Genomic DNA, 22,316 nt, shown 5'->3' with positions numbered 1-22,316 from the left:
ATAATGAACGCTTTTTTCAACTAAACAATACAATAGTAAGACAAGGTAGCTCTTCTATCTTGAGATAACTATATATATAAAACTCATTTTAAAGTACTACATCGTACACTTTGTGGTACTGGGTCAAAAACAAACATATTAGCACAAGGAAATAAGGCCTCAAAGTTGATGCATTTGTACTAGAGGTAAGATCAAGTAAGCTTTCAAAACCAAGGGCAAAGAAGAGTTATTTACTAAAGACGCTAAGGTAACTGGGAAGGAACTTAGAGGGGCCGGGGAGGAAGAAACGATCCCAGGGCTGAAGGAATCTCCGTCCAGCCGACTCAGGGTGCCGACTCCCCCTAAACTCGAGGGGCCCCCCCCGCTACTGAAGCTGTGACACGGAGATGAAGGTGGAGGCCTGTGCTTCCTCAGGAGCTGGCTACGTGCTGGAACGCGAGGTTCCTGCTCCCCTACCCCCGGTGCTACGGGACACTTCCCTTGCGGGAGGAAGCCTATAAGCCCCTGTCCCGTGTTAAGAGACACGCACACAGGCTCGTCCACAGCCCCACAGCACAGGCGGGGAGCAGGCGGGCGCCAGGCCCACAGCCAAGCGGAGGGCAGTGAACGGGGGCCGAAGGCTGAACGTCTGTGCGAGCTGGAAGAGCCGAGGGGTGAGGAGGCAGACGTCCGGGGCGAGGGCACAGCCTGCCGCGGAGTGCGGGCACCCCATCCCTCTGCTGCTGCACAGACGCCGAGCCCTCACAAGGCTCCAGGGGTGGCGGGATCCAGCAGAGAGACAGGAGGGCCTGCGCCACAGCACAGGGAAGGCGCCGATGGGCCTCGGCAGGGCGACCAATCACGCCACGGGGGACGCGCACCCGTCAGCCCACGGGCAGCCCAAGGGGAGAGCCCGGCCGCGAGGACTCATGCCAACGTGAAGTAGCGCAGAGGCCCTGCGGCCTGGAAGTCACAAAGCCCCAGTCACACAGCCTGATGGGTCTTATATTACGTTAGACTTTGAAAAATGGTGAGTTACTCGATCTAGTGTTTGTTGTGAACGAGTGCTTTGTTTGTTCCAGTGATGAGTGCCTCTGAGCCCAGTTCTCTGAGTCTGGACCAGAGCACGGAACAAAGGAGCAGAGAATAAAGGCCTCTCCCCACCCTCACGCCAGATGCACTGCCTATGGTTCAGTTTCAGCAAATACGAACTGTTCAAAAAACAACAAGCTCTTACCTTCATTACAGGCTAGGTGGGCAAAAAAAGCAATGATCTGCACTGTTTTACCAAGCCCAGCTTCATCTGCCAATACGCCATTGAGGTTCTTCCGGTAGAGCTTGGCCAGCCAGTCCAGGCCAATCTTCTGGTAATCTCTGAGGGCGCCGTACAGAAGAGCCGGAGCGTTCAACTTCACCTGCAGGGGCAGACGGGCCCAACAGGCACATCTCAGAACAACAATTACAACTGTTGTCAGATCACTCATATGATAAGCCTACTGGAAAGCCACAAAGATGATTTACAGATAACAGGAAAAGAAAGATCCTTAATTGTTTTTCCTGACAACTTCTGCCGTTGGGATAAAGAGCTCGTTTGGAAGGAGGTAGCTTTTCCCCTTAACAGAGACACCCCCTCACACAGGGCGCAGCGGCTCACCGCGGTGCTGATCCGAGCACTGCCCTTGGGCAGGATGGCTTCGGCCACAGCGGTCACTTCCGCGATGTCCTTTGTGTGAGGCTTCCCGACAACCACTCTCTCTGTGGCTTTAAACTGGTCCATGATGAACAGCGAGTCGATGAGAACCACACCCTTCCGGCTCTCCCGGTCACCCGAGCAGTCTTCCATGTCTGTGATCAATGGAAAAACGGGATTTGTGAGGTTTGAGAGGCTGTGATAGTATTATGAGGCCACTTAACATGACAAAAAAAAGAGAGAGAAGAGAAAAAAGAAAAGGAGTTGCTAGAACCCAAACACTTCAAAGACAGAATTGAGCAGCAAGTTTTTAATCCACTTTAGATAGTTAACAACGTATCCAGATAAACAGGTACAAACCCTTATGGAGTTTGTAGGACCGCTCTGGAAGGCCCTTGGGTGAAGTTGGAAAATGTCTGTGCAGCATCAGGAGCTAGTATCACCCAGAGATTTACAGCCATCTAAGGGTTTAGTGACTGCCCTCCACCACCAAGAATGGAAGGATCAGAAGCATCCTAGTCTGGGCAAGCAAGGGGGCCACCAGCCCCCCCTGGAGTCCTGCTGCAGCGTGGGGTCCGGCAAGCCCTGGCCTCCCCGCAGAATCTTCTGGGCCCCTCCCTTGCTGCCCCCCGCAGGCAGCCACGTCTATGGACCAGAACAGGGGGGATGAAAACAACACGTGGACTCTTCCGGGCGTAGTCTGTGTACCTCCTTGGAACTCCAATGAAAGTCAAGTAAAGTCCTTAAACTGGGTGTGTTAAATTAAACAAACACAGCACAGCCTGGATAAATGATAAAACCTAGGCCCGTAAAATGTGTATAAATCTGGAGAAGAGTATTTCTACATTGTTCACAACTTGATCAAGTACTCTGATAATTATGCCAAGTTAACCAATAAAAATAAAAAGCACAGAATTTAATGAAACTATTAATATAAACTTTCATATTAAATATATTTTCAACTTTTTATCAGACTGAAAGGAGTGAAGGTAATTCTTAAACTCTGTTTTAAGCACCCTTCCTCTGTTAAGTATTTTGGCTTTTGTTTTCAAAGCTGAATTCTTCAAAGATGTTAAAACAGACCTTCGTCTTCACTTGTCTCTTCACTGTCAGGTTTAGGTTGGGGCCACTGGAAATTCGGCAGAAAGGCACCTTCATACAACTTCATCAAATCAATTAAGGGCAATTCAGCTGGAAAGGATTGTAGGAAGAAAGATTATTTTACACCAATAGTGTCAGCAGGGAAGAAAACACAGTCAGGAGAAGGGCCCTTTCATATACAGTTGACCTTGAACAACTCAGGGGTCAGCGTTGCCGACCCTGCAGTGGAAAACCCGAGTGTAACTAGTCTGCTCTCCTTGTGCGAGGTTCCTCCACACCCGACCAGCCGTGGATCGTGCACCACTGGAGTGTTTACTATTGGAAAAACTCCACGTGTAAGTAAGTGGACCTGTGCAGTTTACACCCGTGTTGTTCAGGGGCCAAACGTATATTCCTTTTCCTAGCTTTAAATTAATTCCTTGGAAACCGTATGTATTTTCTAAAAGCACATTTATCTTTTTCCAAAAACTAATAATGATTGCCCGTTACTGATACAAGATATACGACCTTTTCTTTATAAAGATGAGAATCTTTGAAATGAAGAAACTCAACTTTTATTCATAAAGGAACAAATATTCCTGAAATAATCTTAATAAATGTACAGTAAAATCTACAGATTAATAAATGAAAATATAAAAATACCACGATAGAAATAATCAGAGGAGATGAGACATAAACATGCGAAACATCAAGCAAAGTAAAAATAAAACAATGTTCAAAAAAGATGATAAAATATTGCTATAGACTTTTTGTATAAAGAGCTCACCCTAACTGATCAAACAGCCCACCACACGGAAGCCCAGTGGGCGAGGGACATGGAGCTGTCTCACACACAAAACACTCTAAAGGGCTCGTGAAGCATCCCTTTAACTGAGCACCTCCAGAAACCAGTGCGCAGTGCATCCCCCACTGCATGGCAACCACCTTACAACCGTAATGCTGGATGAGCATAATGAATCGAACAGTCTCACCACGGCGGGTGATGGTACGAACAGGCTTAACTTCTCTGGAAACCAGTGTGAAAAGCTGAAGAGCTTTAAATTTCATGCCCTCTGACGTCACTATTTCCCACTCCATGGGTCTGTCCAGGGTAGTAATCGGAAACTTGGACCCAGGTTGGTATTCAAACACAGTTCCACTGGGTGTTATATACAACAAGGCAACGAACGCTGTGAGCTGTGTACCTGTGATACATGAGCCTTTCTGCACGTACACCGTATGTCACTAAAATCTGTGGTCAAAGTAACAAACGCCACAGAGAAGTACCCCAAAAGAACAGTATTAAGGGCTCTCTTCGTTTAAGACTTATAATCCAGTGACTTCACTTGCTCATGATTTAAACTATTCGTCATATGGGGCTGATAGGCAGATACGTGATAAAGCGAAGACCAATTGTGGAAGGGAGGTGGCGGGTGTATGGGCGTTCGTAATAAGGTTCTTCAACTTTTCTGTTTGCATGTTTTCATAACAAAATGCAGGGAAATGTACATATACATCATATAATGACTATCAAAGTAGGAAAAAAAGAAAAACAGCAGAAACAACTGAAAAACTACCTCAAGAATAAGATAATTCGTAAGGTGTCTTGGAACAAACAACTCACAGGAATCAACAGCCTTCACACATATGAACTAGTTTGAAGATATAATGGGAAAGAAGATTCTATTTAGACAGAAAGTATTTCTATACTTCTTTAGACAGAAAGTATTTAAATACTTAGAATTTAGGTTTTAAAAAATTCACAACATCTACATAAAGAAAGTGCTGAAAGGTTCATGAGGGGCACGAGAGGAGACCCGACCAGGAAGAGGCACCCCAGTGAATGGACGAAGATGTGCCCCGGTGACACGGCTCCCTGCGGTCACAGCCTGGTCAGTTCCCCTGAGTGGCCAGGGATAACCAGGGCGATTGCCTGCTGTGGGGACACCAGCCACCGTGCCACCCCATCCTGAGGACGCTCGAACAGCCACCCAGAGAAGTCCCCGTGTAGGGGGACTGGGCTCGCCTGCCAACAACCATCCACCCGGCCAGCTAGGGGGCCAGCAGGGGTGGACCGGAGGCTGGGCCTGCTGGCGGCCGCATCTCCGTGAGACCCGAGCCAGAAGCACCCGGCCGGGCTGCTCCCAATTCCTGCCCTACAGGAAGGGGTAGAGCAGCTCCAAGTTAACACAGACTCTACCAAGTCAGGGATGCACACAAGAATCAGAAAGGCCTGCAACAAGAATGCAAGACAAGGTGTAGCTGAAAGGCTAAGAGAAGAGAAAACAGAACACTGGATTTGAACCAAGCAGTCGCGACCAACCGCCACAAGCTGCTGCCTTGCCGGGTGAAAATGTCCCTCTCAAATCAAGAACGAGCCGAAGGCCGGGAAATGCCCTGGCGGTCCAGCAGTTAGGGCTCCACATGCTCTCACTGCTGAGGGCCCGGGTGCAATCCCTGGTCGGGGAACTAAAGATCCCACAAGCTGTGTGGTGCAGCCAGAAACAAAAGAACAAGCCGGCGGTGCCCACCATCAGCACCTCTATTTCTACACTTCATCGCAAGGAACGGCCATAGAAGGACCAGGGTTATAGAGAAAACACCGTTATTCTTCAGAGATGAAGTAATGTGAGAATTTAGCACAGCTGCTGGATTTAAGATCAGTAAATAAAAATCAACTGCATTTCTACAGACCCGCAACAAATTAAAACGTAATCTGAAAAAAAAACCACTGATTACAACTTCAAAAAATATAATGCACCTAGAAATAAATCTAATAAAAATACACAACCATAAAATGTTAGCGGAAGCGATTGAAGGAGATCTAAGTAAACCGAGAGGCTACTTTGATCATAGGTTGGAAAAGCTCTTCATAGAGATGCAATTCTCACCAAACACCCACTAATTCAACCACATTTGAATCAAAATCCCCAAGCAGTTTTTCTCTGAAACTTGATAAACTGATTCTGAGCTGCATCTGAAATAGACCCAAATTAGTCAAAGCTCTCCTAAAAAAGAATAAGGCAGAAGGACTGACCTAGCTACGCCTCAAGAATTATTACAAAGCTAGAGTAATCAAGGGAGTGTGGTATTGGTACAAACTGACCAGTAAAACAATGAAGGTCCCAGAAAGAGCCGTGCGTCTCAGGAAAATGTGACTAACACGTGAGCCGGCACTGAGCATCACTGAGGAACGATGCCCTTTTCAAATGGCACGGGGAGAGTTAGTGAACCATTTGGGGAAAAAAGAAGAAACTGCACTCTTATTTCACACTAGAGACAAAAGTGATTCTTGGTGGATTACAAACACTGATACGAGCGTAAAACAAAAATTTTTAGACAATGCACAAAGACATCCTTTTGATCCTGAGGTTAAAAAAATTTCTTTTAAACAACACGGACAAACTCAACTACACTAAAATTAAGAACACCTGTTCCTCAAAAGGCACCATAAAGAGAAGGAAGACCCACCCCAGACTGGAAAAAGGTTACTAGGACACACGTCACTGACAAGGAAACGTGTCCAGAACACAGGAAGAACACCCAGAGTCAGTACAGAAAAGAAAACCCAAAACCAAGGGGGCGAGGACAGCTGTGAGAAGACGCTGCGCCTCGTGGGTCACACTCCCCCACCACAGGCAGACACCACCAGGCGCTCCTGGGACGCAGGGCCCGGCCCAGCACTCCAACCACGGCGGAGCGCCGCCTCATGTGTGCACGCCCTGCAAGCCGGCCCCCCTGCTCTGAGCACAGACGCTCAAGCATGTGTGCACAGGACACACAAGAGTGCTGCAGGCAGCGCCGCCTGTGAGGGCGAATGCAGGGAAACCACCGAACTGCCCACCAACAGCACAACCGCTAACCCGTGACACATGCACACACAGACCACCATTCAGCCGTGGGCACTGATTCTGTAGCAACACACCTCCATGAGGACGAAACTCGGAAACGGAACTGAGAAAGGCCAGCGGGTGAGCCTCCAGAGTGATTCCGTTTATACCAAGTTCTAAGACCCAAACAAAGCGGTACGTTCAGGATTCACGCAGGGGGAAGGGGAAACTGAGTGGAAGGAATGATAAACGCCAAGATCCAGGCCGCAGTCACCCGCTGGGACAAGGGCAGAGGCAGAATGGCGCTCTCTCCTACACTGGGTGGCGTGGCCGCTTACACCGCATGCAACCTATTGCGGTTTTCATACCTTACGTGTGTGTTTCAATAAATGTTTAATAGAGCATCGCAGGAAGCCGCTCGGAGCCCACCTTCTCTGGCTAACTCCAACAGCTCCGCCTGGTGGTCCGCAGCCCCCTCCAGCGCCTCTTCCTCTGCAATCGTCTCCTCCTCGTCTTCCACTGGAATGGCCACCATCAAATGTCAGCGAGAGACCCCACGGCATCTTCCTCGCAATTACTCAAGAAACGCTACAAGGCTCCAAAACTGTCATGCACAGCCATCAGAGAAGTGAAAACTAAGTCCTGATTTCTCAGGTTAAATCTGGAAGTGATAGTTTATTAAGTAAGCAAACACAAGGGACCATACTTTATACTTTCTCTTCCATCTCACAGTGTGAACCAGAGGCCGGCTTTCATCACACCCACCCAGGCCCAAACAGGGAGTGACGTGGGACTTCCTGTCCACCTGCAGAGCCCACTACAGAAAGACCCACAAGCACGCTGTTCGGTGTCACTATGAATTCATCATCGCCCATTTCAGAGGCCCCAGCCCCTGCCCAGCTGAGGATTCCTCGAGCTCAGCTCCTGTCCGGCACCTCCAGCCCTGCAACCCCACAGCCGGCTCCTGGTGGCTAAGAGTCCCACCCGCCCTCGGGCCACCTCTCCATCTGAGCTGAGTCCTCACCATGGCACGCCTTCCCTCCCGCTGACTCCTGCCCCCAACACGCACTGCCTCTCCTCCCTACCGACGAAAGGCACACGCGTGCGCACGCACGCACACGGTCCGACACCTTCCCTCCTCCACAATCCAACTCCTCGTCTCTCCACTGCAAAACCCCACCATCCACCAAGGCCCCCAGCCCCCAAGAGCATAAGCCACTGAGCCACCGGACTCTCACGGTCCAGGCGGTCCTCGACGCCCCGGCAGCACCGAGTGAGCTCTCCAGCTGCGCGTTCAGAGAGCCCTGCAGACAGCCAAAGCACCAGGGGGACAGACCTTCATCATCGGTTAAAGATGTGCTTGCTTTTCTTTTTCTTCCAGGTATCCCCGAATCCTGTGACACAGAACACAAATCATAAGTGTGAGATCTGAAAACACAGAATGAGAACCCAGAGCAGAACTGTAGTCAACATGCAACCGGGAGGACCTGGGAGGCCGTGCCAGGCGTGTCCACAGCAGACACCACAAAGGTGGGGAGGAGGCTGCGGGGAAGCAAGACGAAACCCACGCCTGCTCTCCGCAAACCACCAAGGTTAACACCCAGGTGAGCCTGAAGCTGGAAAGAACCAGCTGTAGGCCCAAGGGGGACTGCTCTCCAGCGAGAGAACGCTATTCATGCCTACGACTTCCTGCAGACAGACACCCCCTCGCACAGCGACGCGACAGTCCCGAACTCACCACAAAGCTTTCCCGTAACGCATCAAGCCCTGTAGGTCTCGACTCTTTACCTAAAGAGACAGGTAACGCGATTCGCTTTCACTAAGGCAGTGGAGGAGGTGATGCTCCTCACACGACCATGGGCACCTGTGCCCGCCCCCCAAGGAGAGCAGAGGACAGCAAGGCAGGTCCCACCTCCCCTCTGCGACGCAGGGCGGCACAGCCACACCGCCACGCCCGCTCTCGGCTTCAGCAGGAACCTAGAGTCTCCAACCTGGCAAAGCTTCTCGCTCATGACTTGCATAATCTTAGAGCTCCGTGACTCTCAACAGGGACCACCTCCTTCACCTCAGTTTCCTCATCAGTAAAAGGGAGGAATCCTCCCCGCCCCCTCCCCAGGTTTCCAGTGATGGGGTAGCTACTGCTGAGCGCCGTGGGAGCAGCACGATGCCTAGACACGGGGACCGCGGTGGGGCGGGGGGCAAAGCCGGGGGAGTTCATCTCACTCTCCGGGGACACAGGGGACAGGCTCAGAACCTCAATCCTGAGAGCCCCCCAAAGTTGGTCACCCTGGGGCTTATTGATTCATACTAGCGAATCTCAGAAGAACTGAAATGCCAGGACCAGGCTGCTGAGTAAACAGCCTCACCGGGGAGGCTCCACGGGAAGCCACGATGTCACAAGGCGACGGTGAGCAGAAAATCGAGCAAACACAGCCCGCAAAAGGGGAAGGCTTTTTAAAAAGTAATCATACCTTTCCGGGAGACTTTCTGGAAATTTAAAGCCTTTTTCCTTTTTTCTTCTAATTCTACTTGTAGTTTTATTTCCACAACCTAAATGCAAAGAGTTAAATAAATAAGCGCGTTACTAAGAAACACAAGTTCTATATATGAAAACATTAAAACTCGCACACGTCGGCCAAAAGCACAGCTGCCCCAAGCCCATTTCAGATTAGAGCTGACCCTTGGACAACGTGGATTTGAACTGTGCAGGTCCACTGGTACTCAGATTTTTTCCGGTAGTAAACCCTACAGAGCTGCACGGTCTGCGGCTAGCTACAGCCGCAGCCATGGAACCGCAGATGCAGCGGGCAGATGACGAGCTGTGTGCAGATCTTCAGCTGCACGTAGGGTTGGCAACCCTAACCCCCCACGCTGTCCAAAGAGAAATGTTCAGTTTGGTACTCTTTCATTATTTTGTGTCAACTGCATCCTGCCCAAATTCTGTCAGACGGTAAGAAGAGAATTTTTACGAAAAGGAAGCGAGAGACAGAGCAAGCCACTCTGGAACTAAGCAGCTTTTAGTGACCTGCGCCAATACTAAACAGAACTACCGGAAGGGCCCCTCAGGAAGGCTCCCAGACACCAGAGAGCGCGCAGGCCACGGCTGATGGGGATTTCGATGCACAAAGAGAAACACAGAGGCAGAACCAGGTCTCCTGATGAGCCAACAGCCCAGAGGTGCCCAGGAAGTGCGGGCACCCGCCTTTCCAAACGACGCCACAGGCTCCGCCTGTGGGATTTCCCCACGGCACAGGCAGGCTGGGCTCAGAAGGCCGCCTCAGCAACCCCGACACAGTCTGTGCTCCCAGGAGCGAATCAAAGTCTCAGAATTTACCTGTTCAATATTTGACCAAAAATATTCTATTTCTCTAGCAGTTGACGCAGCTATTCGTCTCAATCGGTTCTGTTCTTCTCTCCTTCCCCGCTCCTCCCGAAGCTGCTTCTCTTCGTGATGACGCACTACAGTTCTGACAAGCTAGTAAATGAAAGTCCAAGAATTTTACGTTGTGCGCTGTGTCATGCTATCAGAAAAAAGATACATAACGTTTCTTTAACATCTTCTTGGCCCGTAACTACATATAATCCACAGAGAGACACACCCTCACCTGCTCTACGGGCACGCGGGAGAAATGCTGATCCCAGAGCAAACCACCACCAACGGTCTGCCTGGCTTTCCTACAAGTGTTATTTTACCAAATACACATATTTTTCTCCAAAATGGAATATCACACTGTGCTACAATCGTCCTTTCCCCCTTTAATATGAGTAATGTCTTTCCATCAATCAACACAGATCAAAATCATTTTTAATACGTATCATTTCCACTGCGTGGATGCAGCCAAATTTAACTCCTAGGATTAAAAAAGTTGGGTTGGGATAATTCATATTTTTTAAGGCTTTTGCTTTAAAACCGCTTTCCAGAATTTCTACTCTTTACCTCTTCACCAGCTGTACCTCCAAAAGGTGCAGAGAAGTAACTCAGAAAGGGACACATCCTGAGTCCCGAGTGCAGCGGAGCTGCCAGCCCCTCAGCTCTGGGATGCCCCCGAGGCGGCCGCCCAGCACAGGACTCCCAGGGCCTTGTGCTGGTCAGCGCGCACCCCTCGCACAAAGCCGCCGGCTCCCGGGGGTAGAGGGACGGCGCGAGGAGGGGCAGCACAGCGCGCAGCCGCGGCCCCCGGCTCAGCTGCCTCTCAGTCCCACCGCTCGGCGTCCATCCCTGCCCCTTGGCCCCGGCCACTGCCCTGTCCAGCCCTGCGTCCACATGCTCAGGGCCATCAACTTTCGTGAAAAAGGAAATGTTTAAGGAGCGATCTGGTTTTTTTCTTAAATACACATGAATCTGATTAAAGACCCTTTACACTCAGACCCTGCTGTTACCCCCTTGGTCTCGGCTTCTCTCTACCAAAACTACGGGGGGAAAGCAAGGGGGAGAATTCAGAGGAGGGAGGTGGACAGGCCAGGCACACAGGATCAATCCCCAGTCCTGAGAGTATAGGAAATACGAAGGCAGCATCCAGGTCCCGAGGAATAAAGACACACAGTGATGGAGGAAGAAGCAGCTGGGCCTGGAGCTTTGTACACGTGCGCAAGGGCAGCTGCTCTACACTCTGGGACCCAAGAGCCCTAGAAATCTGTCACTTTCCACATTGCCAGCTTTAGCAGTAGCATCTCCTAGAGGTCCTACCCCGGGCTGGGTGCCTACTTTGGGAGCAGAGAGAAGGTAATAAATGCTGAGCCAGAACTGGAGAGAAGCTGGACCGGAAGACCAGGCAACACAGAGCAGGCAGGCTGCGGGGAGCCAGAGGGCCGGGATGAGTGCCCGAGCTGCCGGCCAGCCACCTGGCCTCTTCCCCCTTCCTACTCTCAGCCTGGATCTGGGGGGCTGCAGGCATCCTCATGCCAACTGCCGGGCAAAACTGGCCAGAAAAAGAACCCAAATCCCAGGTCAGAACTGCAGCAGAAGGGCCGTGTCTGTTCCCAGCAGTCCACGCTAGAGCACTGGGGACAGCCCTCAGAAATGAAGCAACGCAGCAGTTACTTTCTAAATAGCAGCAAAACATTCTTCAGATACGTCGTACGTCGTAAGTCCAGAAACTCTTTAGAGGGACTTCCCTGGGGGTCCAGTGCTTAAGAATCCGCCTTCCAACGCAGAGGACGCAGGTTCGATCCCTGGTTGGGGAACTAAGATCCCACATGCCGCGGGGGAACTAAGCCTGCGCACCTCAACTAGAGAGCCCACGCGCCGCCAACTACAGAGCCCATGCGCTCTGGAGCCTGTGTGCCACAACTAGAGAGCCAACATAGCCAAACAAATAAATATTTAAGAAGAAAAACCGTTTAGAAAGTGGGGCTGGGAGACCTCCGTCCGCACACTTAAGCCCCTGGCGCTGCTTGATGACCCCTGGGCACCGCGGTGGCCTGTGTCTCAAACCCACCTTCTTGGCAGCGGCCACCTTCCACCTCCTCTCCTGGGCGAAGTCTGTGGCCATCCACTGCATCTCCTCCAGCAGGTAGTCCCAGTGCGATTTGGAGCGCGGGGCCTCCTGCAGCTTGGGCAGCCGTCTGAGGGACCACAGGCCTTCTTTCCTTAAATCTGCTATCCGCTGATGGATCTGGTTCTCCTGCAAGGAGCACGGGGTGGAAGACGTCCGGCACAGTTTAAGTGCAAGCCACCGACGCACACCCCAGTCAGTGCGACCCTGCTACGTGGAGGTCTCAGCAACAAAGAAAAGTTGCTGAACAAGGCTCTACGAGAGGGCAGAGGCAAGGGCGTGCAACCCCCGGGAGCCTCATCCTGGAAACCCAGGACAGAGCTCCCAGGCCAGCGCTCACGGCGGAGCACTTACAAATAACTGCTCAGTCGCCCAACAAACAGCAAACGCTCGCTAGGTGCAGGCCGTGAGCTGCACTGGCCTGGGCAGCCTCCCGAGGGCTCTGAGCTCTCAGCCTGCGCCCCACACCCCCCGCCCCCCGACTGCTGACACCAGCACAGAAAAGACCTTCTCCACACCAGTCTAGCTGCCCCTCCGGCAGGACAGGGCCAACTACGCGGTTTTAATCTTGGTTTCTCCAGATCACAAACCTTACTGCCAGGTGTTCCGTCTTATACTACTGCCCCCTTAGAAAGTGAAAGCACACGCGTTCCACAGGCTGGAGTATACGGTGAGCTCTTCTTGAGCACCTTCAAGAGCTTCTTCAGGCGCACTTACCAGCGCTATCTGTTCTGCCAGCTTGTCCTGAGAACCGTCGTGGGGCGCGGCGGCATTCTGAGCGGGGCTCTGTGGTTTCGGGGGCGCTGACACGGCTGCCCCTGGGGAGCGGGCGATGACCGGAGACAGCGACTTGGCTGCCGGGGAGGGTCTGTTCACCGGGGAGGCCCGGGCAGGCGAAGGTCCCGGGCCTGAGCCACTGGCGGGGACAACGGTCGAGGCAGAGGAGGCGGAGGGCAGCGGCCGCGGGCAGGGCTGGGCGGGGTCCATGGGCGGTCTGGGTGGCGCCGCCGTCTGGCAGGGAAAACAGGGCTCAGCGCCGTGCCCGGAACCCACAGGCTGGCTGGAGGCCCCTGTGCAATGCCCCTCCCTCTCCCCAGCAGCGCAGACTGACCAGTGGGCCTATTGCGGACCACAGGGCCACGCAGACTAACCGTGTCTACAGAAGAGAAGAAGCCCTGTTAGTCCACAAAGCCACATCAGAGCTCCCTGTAAACGGTGCCTTCACATATGGTCTTACGTCGGGTTTGGTTTTTTTTTTTTGCTTTTTCAAGTAATTTTTTAGAATTTTTAATTGTAGAAACTTCTTAACTGAGAAGTACCAAATGCTCACCGTGCACCTGTTCTCTGAAGGGCAAAGACAAATTCCACGGGGCCCCCTCGCGGTGGGCAAGCTGTAAGGTTAGAAACCCTCCTCCGTGCCGTCCCGAGAGCCGAGCTTGTAAAACTGAGGAGCCCCTCCGCCCAGCCCTCCCTGGCCCAAGGGGAGCTTAGATTCACACGGGAGTTCCAGCTGCGAGGAAGCGGGGGGACAGAGAGCAGGGAAGCCAAGGCCCTGCCGCGCCAGGAGGCCTGAGGACAGAGCGACGCACACGCGGCACGTTTATAACCCGCGGTGCGGACGAGACACCGCGGCCAAGGCTGGGCCCCTCACGGCGCACAGCTTCTCCGCCCACCTCTAAGGAGATTTCCTCCACCTCAGCGGTCGGTAAACTGTGGCCGGCCACACACTTTGGGAGAGTTCCACAGGCCACGGCCGCTCATCTGTGGGCCCTGGCGCTGCTCTCAGCTTCAGCGGCGGAGCTGAGCAACTCAACAGGAAGCACACGGCCTGCAAACCCTGAAATACCATTACACTCCCTCTCTGTGGCCCTTTACAGAAGAAGACTGCCGGCCCCGCCCAATCTGGAAGGAACAGAATTCCACGGCTTCTGTAAGGAGCTTCTTCTAAAATCACATCCCACAGCTCACACCGTTGACAAAAAGGGCGGGAAAGAAACCCAAGAAAAATGTCAGTGCTGCGTGAGGTCGGTACCAGCCTCAATGACAGTATTCAAAACAGAGAGCCTCACGTCCATGGAACCCTCAAGCCCGCGGAGGCCCAAGAAGCTCAGCGCCCTGGCGGGGGAGGGGGTACTCCTTCCCAAGGCGCACAAAAGGCTCCAGAATCAACCCAGGGGGCCAGCCACAGCCCCTCCAGCACTGGCTGACCAACCGTGCCAAGTTATCTGGCCTCTCTGGCCTCAGTCTTTCCATAGCTAACGGGGGTGATAAAGATTCTACCACAGAGGGCTGCCAGGTAGAGGAGAGCAAATAATGGCCCGGAAGTGCCCATCACCGCGCCTTGCACCTGGCAGGCGGTGAGTGAAAGGTAACATCCTTACATGAAAGCAAACTTCTACAATCACCAGAAGAACTCGAACTCCGAGCCCAGCTAGGAAATCTCCTTGTTAACGAGGGAGAGGGGAGAGGAAGGGGAGGTTTTCCTAAGCGGCTGACCACACGCTGCTGAGACAAGCCTCTGAAAACACTGCCTCTGGCCCCTTTGGTGCCCCAGACCCATGCTTCACAAACGCACTGCTCCTCAGGGGCCCCACGTGGTCTACAGTACACGTTCAAAAAGACGTCTGGGTGAAGTTAATTTGTGGACGAGGAGGGGCATTATAAACCCTGGAAACGTGTATCAAGCCTGGAAAGCAGCCTCACCCACGCTGGTGGAGTGGAGTGTCCGGGGGAGGCACCGTGGACAGAGCCTGGCAGACGGTCAGGCTCATAGGAGCCCCACCGCCCCCAGGCCTTCGCTCCTATGACCTCGCGTTACTCGGCACATCAGGTGGGACCAGGGCCACCGTGCCCTGTGCGTGGCTCCCTGTGCCGAGAGCAGCACTCAGAATCGTGTCATTTTCTGACATTTTAACAACAATAACTACAACTGCACAGTAAATTTACGTTGCAGCTACTGAACTGACTGTTGCACGGTGGAGAGCGAAGCACTGGGAGAGGAGGAGTTACCCAGCTGGGCGCCATCCCGTCCAGCACACAGCCTGTCTCTTCTTCCACCTCTAGCTCGGGGAACAGCAGGGGCCCGGAGTACCTGCGGCTGGGACGGGAGCGGAGGGGCCTGCATCTGCGCCTTCGCAGGCACCGGGACATGGAGGGCCGCGGGGAGCTGTCCAGGCGGGGGCGCCGGGGCGGGGGCGTTTGGCGGCTGCGTCTTCACCGGCACCGGGAGCGGGGTCTGCGGCTCCGCCGTCTGCGGCTGCGGGGGGAACTGCAGCGCTGGCGGCAGGGGCGCGGCGGGGAGGCCGGCCGGGGGCAGCCTGGCGGGCAGCTGCGGCGGCGGCGTGTGCAGGCTGGCGGCGTTCTGCACCGGGGGCCCCGTGGAGGGGTCGTACCGCTGCTGGCTCTGCTTCTGGCCGGCGAGCTGAGCAGCCTGCGGCGCGGGTGGCATTCCCCCTGCAACAGAGGGCAGACCCAGCGGCCCTGACTCCCGGGCTCGGACTCTACCGGCCAGGGCTGCCTCAGACCCTGCGCTCGCAACACACACACTCAAACGGGAGGTTTACCTGGTGGGAGATCTCTGTGTATTAGGTCTAACGTGATAAATGAGCACACAACAAAGGAAAGAAAGGCCTCGGCCTTTGCGCGTTAGCATCAAGCAGAGCAGGCACGGGATAACCGCAGGGTCCCTACCACAGCAGCAAGTCAGAGAAAACACAGGAGGGAAAACCGGAGAGAAGCTGAGGACAGTGGGACGTGCGGCTCCGCTAAAGTGACAAGAGCTGGTCTCCAGTGGTTTCTTCATACTGTGTGAAGTGGGACTCAGAGGAACGTCCCGATGGCAGAAACCACCTCAGATATGCTACCTGGACTGCACACGTTTTAGTCTGCTGCTGCTTCCTTAAGCCCTCTCTGCACTCCCTCTTTCTGAGCTAAGAGAGCTAGTTCTGGCGCTGGGTCTTACCTTGAACTGTCGGCATTAACTGCTGGAGAGGAACTCCTGTATTCACCCCTGGGTGCTGGAAAACTACCCCTTGGTGACCCACTTCGAGTCGAGGTCTCTTAGACTGCTCTAGAATAATTTTCAGAAAAGGTGCAGTTTGATGTAAAAATAAAACCACAAAAGTAGTAGAAAAAACATGTGTAAGTGTTTTTATCATCTTTGAACAGAGAGGCCTTTCTATGCATGAACCAAAATGCAGAAGCCATAAAAGATAGGGTTGATAAATATAATTTCTTTCCGTTAAAAATTTGTAAATATAAGGAAAAGCATCATAAAAAAGGCAAAGGACAAGCGTCAACCTAAGAGACAATTATCTGCAACATACACAACGGGCAACATTCATAAAGCTCTTACAAATTAATATGAAAAGGATCAACAACCAGAAAGACAAAATGGGCAAAGAACACAAACAACGAGCAGAGGAACACATTCACAAATGGTTAAAAACATGAAGAGGTAACTGAAACCGCATCAAAATTAAAGAAATCCATTATCAAAACAAAGATTTTATTTTTTACCCATTGGATCGACAAAGATTAAAAGATACTTAATAAAATGGCCAAAATTTGAGAGAACCAGAAATTGCTGACGGGAGCAAAAGCTGACCCTACCCTTTTGGAGGGCAACTTAGCCTCACTAATACTTAACTATGCACACATTTTGATCTAGCAATTTCACTCTTGGAGCGCTGCTTTTAGATACATGGACAGACATGTATAGAAAAAACTGTGAAACTAAATGTTCAATCAGGTTTTGATTACAACAGAAAAAAGGTGATGCTAACAAATGAATGCTAACACGGGTCTGATGCCTAAAGAAGGAAGCACCCATGCAGTGGGCGCAGTATTTTGCAGCTATCAAAAAGAATGAGGTCCATGACTGGGGAAGATGGCCTAGTCAATTCATATTAAAGACATAACAGTGTATATATATAGGATCACATTTGAACTTTTTCAGAATGACACACCTGTAGCAATGCTTGTCTGTGAAACTGAACAAACATAGCCAGCTCTGTGGCTAGGGAATGGGGAAGGAATACCAAACCAGAGACAGACTTAAACTACACCCTTCTAAACTGTTTGAATCTTTTACACAAAATGTGTATTAAGTTCCTAACTTGGAGAAAAAATTCAGTTTGTAAAATGAGTGACAATTTGAAAAGGCAGATGGCTTTACACTTCATCATGTCATGAGGGCTAAACAGCCTACAAATGCACACAGAAACCAAACTGGAATACACCTACTCAACTGACAAGTTTCTAACTTCAGCACACATAAACATGCACATAAACATTTTGTTTAGCTGATTACCACAAAAGAAAAATTAACTTTCAAAGTAGAAACTAACCAAAACTAAGTTCCTTAGGGGCCACGCTTTAGAAACAGGTGGCCACTACACTGGAATTCCCAAACTAAGACGCTAACTGGCTCCGGGGGGCCCTTCAGCCTGTGCTCCGTGACATACCTGCCGGAGGTCCCGCCTGCTGCCTCTTAAAGGGGTCCGTTTCGATCACACTGCCAGCCCCTGCCACAAGGGTCCCTGCAAGGGCTTGTTGCTGGAAAAAAAAAAAAAAAGGAAAAACTGAGATTTTCATAATTTAAATGCATTACAAGAATGAATGTAAACTAAAACTATCATAATTATCCCAAACACTGACTTCCCTTCTTTTTAAGAAGAGAAATGTCATCTACCCGATGTATTATAATAAATAATTTAAAGTTCTAACTTACCTCTGGAGGATAAAAAAGGATTTGCATTCTGGTTTTAAATGGAATTTCAGTTCAATGCAAATCTAGAGTCCTTCAGAAACGAGCTGGCTTTGCACACACAATGACAGCAGAAGCTAACGCAGGAAACCTCAGTCTCGGCAAGGACTACAACTTAGCCTCCTGACCAGTCACACTGCCTGGCGTCGCTCAGCCCGCCAAAATCACAAAAGCTGAATGATAAGAAGACTGAAATTGTCTTCCTACTGGAAAATGGCGCTAAAACTCCAATTAAGCACTATCTAATTGACTTCAAAATGGTACTGCAGTTAGTACCCTACTTGATATATAACTGTGTGAAATACATACAGGTTATTTAAAATGTTCAAGTGAAAAGCTACCGGCAAAGACAGAAACTAGCTGACTCCGGGCGCCCTGCGCCTTTGACACCTCTGCACTACCCCTGAAGGGCTACCAAAGGCTAAGCACGATGTTTAACAGTTGCTAACTTTTTTAATAATTCAATTATATCCACTCTACTCAGCGAGGCATTTTAAATGCAAAAGTTACAGGTGTCCGAACGAAGAAACTGCCTGTGAGAGTGGCTACTGACCCCAGCATCCCTAGGAAGGGACACTACACTGCCAGGACCAGCCATGCTGCAGGTTTTGCCTCACATGGGGCAAGGCCCCAGAGTAAGGAAAAGGGAAAGTAAGCACGCCCTGTTTACATTTAACAAAGATGGGGGCGGAAGGAAGAGAGGGAAGGAGGGAGAAGAGAAAAGAATGATTTAAAAAACAGACAATATGTGAACAGTGGTTGTCTCTGGGGACAAGATTACAATCAATTTATAATCTGTGTGTGTGTGCACTTTTCTAAATTTTCTAAATGTTTTACAATGAACATGTATTACTTCTGTAATCAAAAAAAGGTTTTGTGTTTTTTTTTAATAAAAGAAATTGATACAGGGTTCTGTGTCCAGTAATGGCCAAGTACTTCCTGTTGGACTAAACACATTCAAGATAAATACAAACTCTAAAAGAAATATTAAAAATGTGAAAAGGTGGGCAAATACAGCATGGGACTCGATACTTGCAAGGAGGGAATGAAACTAGGGGACGCTTCTGGGTTTACGGCATTTGGCACAAGGGCAGGCCCCAGTCTCAGACCCAGACAGGGAGGGTCTCACTGGCTTGAAGACTACTAGGATGGAGAGTAGGAGACCAGAGCGGAGACAGGTAAGGGAGAATCGCCACAGGAGGCAGTGGAGATGGGCCCCAAGCTCCCCTTTTTTCTGGCTGCCTCCTGACCACCCACATGCCAAGACGCCAAGCACAGGCCAGCATAACCACACTGAGATCTCAGGAGGCAGAGTCTACAGTTTCAATCCAATCACATTAACTAGATGTGAAAGCAAACCAGCAGAACTCCTCAGAAGGATGTAACAGATCTCAGGGTCTCTGCAACCTATCATTCACGATACCCAAAACCCAATTCAAAAATCAATCAACATGATACACCATATTAACAAATTGAAGGATAAAAACCATATGATCATCTCAATAGAAAAAGCTTTTGACAAAAGTCAACACCCAATTCTGATAAAAACCCTCCAGAAGGCAGGCACAGAGGGAACTTACCTCAACATAATAAAGCCATATGTGACAAATCCACAGCCAACATCGTCCTCAATGGTGAAAAACTGAAAGCATTTCCTCTAACATGAGGAACAAGACAAGGTTGGCCACTCTCACCACTATTATTGAAGATAGTTTTGGAAGTTTTAGCCACAGCAATCAGAGAAGAAAAAGAAATAAAAGGAATCCAAATCGGAAAAGAAGTAAAACTGTCACTGTTTGCAGATGACATGATACTATACATAGAGAATCCTAAAGATGCTACCAGAAAATTACTAGAGCTAATCAATGAATTTGGTAAAGTAGCAGGATACAAAATTAATGTACAGAAATCTCTTGCATTCCTATACACTAATGATGAAAAATCTGAAAGAGAAATTAAGGAAATACTCCCATTTACCATTGCAACAAAAAGAATAAAATACCAAGGAATAAACCTACCTAAGGAGACAAAAGACCTGTATGAAGAAAACTATAAGATACTGATGAAAGAAACTGAAGATGATACAAACGGATGGAGAGATATACCACGTTCCTGGATTGGAAAAATCGACATTGTGAAAATGATTCTACTACCCAAAGCAATCTACAGATTCAATGTAATCCCTATCAAACTACCAATGGCATTTTTCACAGAACTAGAACAAAAAATTTCACAATTTGTATGGAAACACAAAAGACCCTGAATACCCAAAGCAATCTTGAGAAAGAAAAACGGAGCTGGAGGAATCAGGCTCCCTGACCTCAGACTATACTACAAAGCTACAGCAATCAAGACTTCCCTGGTGGCACAGTGGTTGAGAATTTGCCTGCCAATGCAGGGGACATGGGTTCAAGCCCTAGTCTGGGAAGATCCCACATGCCGTGGAGCAACTAGGACCATGAGCCACAACTACTGAGCCTGCAAGTCTGGGACCTGTGCTCTGCAACAAGAGAGGCCGCAACAGTGAGAGGCCTGCACACCGCGATGAAGAGTGGCCCCCACTCGCCGCAACTAGAGAAAGCCCTCACACAGAAACCAAGACCCAACACAGCCCAAAATAAATAAATTTATTTAAAAAAAAAAAAAAAAAGACAGTATGGTACTGGCACTAAAACAGAATCTATAGATCAATAGAACAGGATAGAAAGCCCAGACATAAACCCACGCACATATGGTCACCTTATCTTTGATAAAGGAGGCAAGAATATACAATGGAGAAAAGACAGAAGTGGTGCTGGGAAAACTGGACAGCTACATGTAAAAGAATGAAATTAGAACACTCCCTAACACCATACACAAAAATAAACTCAAAATGGATTAGAGACCTAAATGTAAGGACAGACACTATAAAACTCTTAGAGGAAAACATAAGTAGAACACTCTATGACATAAATCACATCAAGATCCTTTTTGACCCACCTCCTAGAGAAATGGAAATAAAAACAAAAATAAACAAATGGGACCTAATGAAACTTGAAAGCTTTTGCACAGCAAAGGAAACCATAAAAAAGACGAAAAGACAACCCTCAGAATGGGAGAAAATATTTGCAAACGAAGCAACTAACAAAAGATTAATCTCCAAAATATACAAGCAGCTCATGCAGCTCAATATCAAAAAAAACAAACAACCCAATCCAAAAATGAGCAGAAGACCTAAACAGATATTTCTCCGAAGAAGATATACAGACTGCCAACAAACACATGAAAGGATGCTCAACATCACTAATCATTAGAGAAATGCAAATCAAAACTGCAATGAGGGGGCTTCCCTGGTGGCGCAGTGGTGAAGAATCTGCCTGCTAAGGCAGGGGACGTGGGTTTGAGCCCTGGCCCGTGAAGATCCCACATACTGCGGAGCAACTAAGCCCATGCGCCACAACTACCGAGCCTGCGCTCAAGAGCCCGCAAGCCGCAACTACCGAGCCCACGTGCCACAACTACTGAAGCCTGCGTGCCTAGAGCCCATGCTTCGCTACTAGAGAAACCACCGCAATGAGAAGCCCACGCACCACAACAAAGAGCAGCCCCCACTTGCAGCAACTAGACAAAGCCCGCACAAAGCAACGAAGACCCAATGGAGCCAAAAATAAAAACAAATAAATAAATTTATAAAACAAAAAAGCAAAAAACTACGAGGTATCACCTCACACCGGTCAGAATGGCCATCATCGAAAAATCTACAAACAATAAATGCTGGAGAGGGTGTGGAGAAAAGGGAACCCTCTTGCACTGTTGGTGGGAATGTAGATTGATACAGCCACTATGGAGAACAGTATGGAGGTTCCTTAAAAAACTAAAAATAGAACTACCATACGACCCAGCAGCAATCCCACTCCTGGGCATATACCCTGAGAAAACCATAATTCAAAAAGAGTCATGTACCAAAATGTTCACTGCAGCTCTATTTACAATAGCCGGGACATGGAAGCAACCTAAGTGTCCATCGACAGATGAATGGATAAAGAAGATGTGGCATATATATACAATGGAATATTACACAGCCATAAAAAGAAATGAAATTGAACTATTCGTAGTGAGGTGGATGGACCTAGAATCCGTCATACAGAGCAAAGTAAGTCAGAAAGAGAAAAACAAATACAGTATGCTAACACATATATATGGAATCTAAAAAAATGGTTCTGAAGAACCTAAGGGCAGGACAGGAATAAAGACGCAGACATAGAAAATGGACTTGAGGACACGGGGAGGGGGAAGGGTAAGCTGGGACGAAGTGAGAGAGTGGCATGGACATATATACACTACCAAACGTAAAATAGATAGCTAGTGGGAAGCAGCCGCATAGCACAGGGAGATCAGCTCGGGGCTTTGTGACCACCTAGAGGGGTGGGATAGGAAGGGTGGGAGGGAGACGCAAGAGGGAGGGGATATGGGGATATATGTATACATATAGCTGA

At 49.8% G+C, this 22,316-nt stretch overlaps 1 protein-coding gene across 15 annotated transcripts in view; it reads right to left on the bottom strand.

Moving 5' to 3' along the window:
• EP400 (E1A binding protein p400) overlaps positions 1-22,316 on the bottom strand; it is a 112,442-nt gene that overhangs the window by 60,636 nt on the left and 29,490 nt on the right. For 13 of the 15 annotated variants that reach the window (XR_009566327.1, XR_009566328.1, XM_030859918.2 and 10 more), the window contains 13 exons: positions 17,540-17,630; positions 16,036-16,143; positions 15,166-15,527; positions 12,792-13,085; positions 12,018-12,203; positions 9,914-10,054; positions 9,051-9,129; positions 8,318-8,367; positions 7,916-7,973; positions 7,009-7,098; positions 2,753-2,860; positions 1,634-1,824; positions 1,217-1,394 (listed from right to left, as the gene is read on the bottom strand). Coding sequence is in view for 13 of the 15 variants with exons in the window: in XM_030859918.2 (XP_030715778.2) it covers positions 1,217-1,394; positions 1,634-1,824; positions 2,753-2,860; positions 7,009-7,098; positions 7,916-7,973; positions 8,318-8,367; positions 9,051-9,129; positions 9,914-10,054; positions 12,018-12,203; positions 12,792-13,085; positions 15,166-15,527; positions 16,036-16,143; positions 17,540-17,630 (1,936 nt within the window). In the remaining 2 variants the exon portion in view is untranslated. The remainder of the gene's footprint in view (positions 1-1,216; positions 1,395-1,633; positions 1,825-2,752; positions 2,861-7,008; positions 7,099-7,915; positions 7,974-8,317; positions 8,368-9,050; positions 9,130-9,913; positions 10,055-12,017; positions 12,204-12,791; positions 13,086-15,165; positions 15,528-16,035; positions 16,144-17,539; positions 17,631-22,316) is intronic. The other 2 variants (XM_030859925.2, XM_060310069.2) reach the window with 1 other exon arrangement.

Source organism: Globicephala melas, chromosome 13 (assembly GCF_963455315.2).
Source record: "Globicephala melas chromosome 13, mGloMel1.2, whole genome shotgun sequence".
NCBI lineage: Eukaryota > Metazoa > Chordata > Mammalia > Artiodactyla > Delphinidae > Globicephala > Globicephala melas.
The sequence above is the reverse complement of the archived record's forward strand: the minus strand, read 5'-3'. Positions and strand labels throughout refer to the sequence as shown.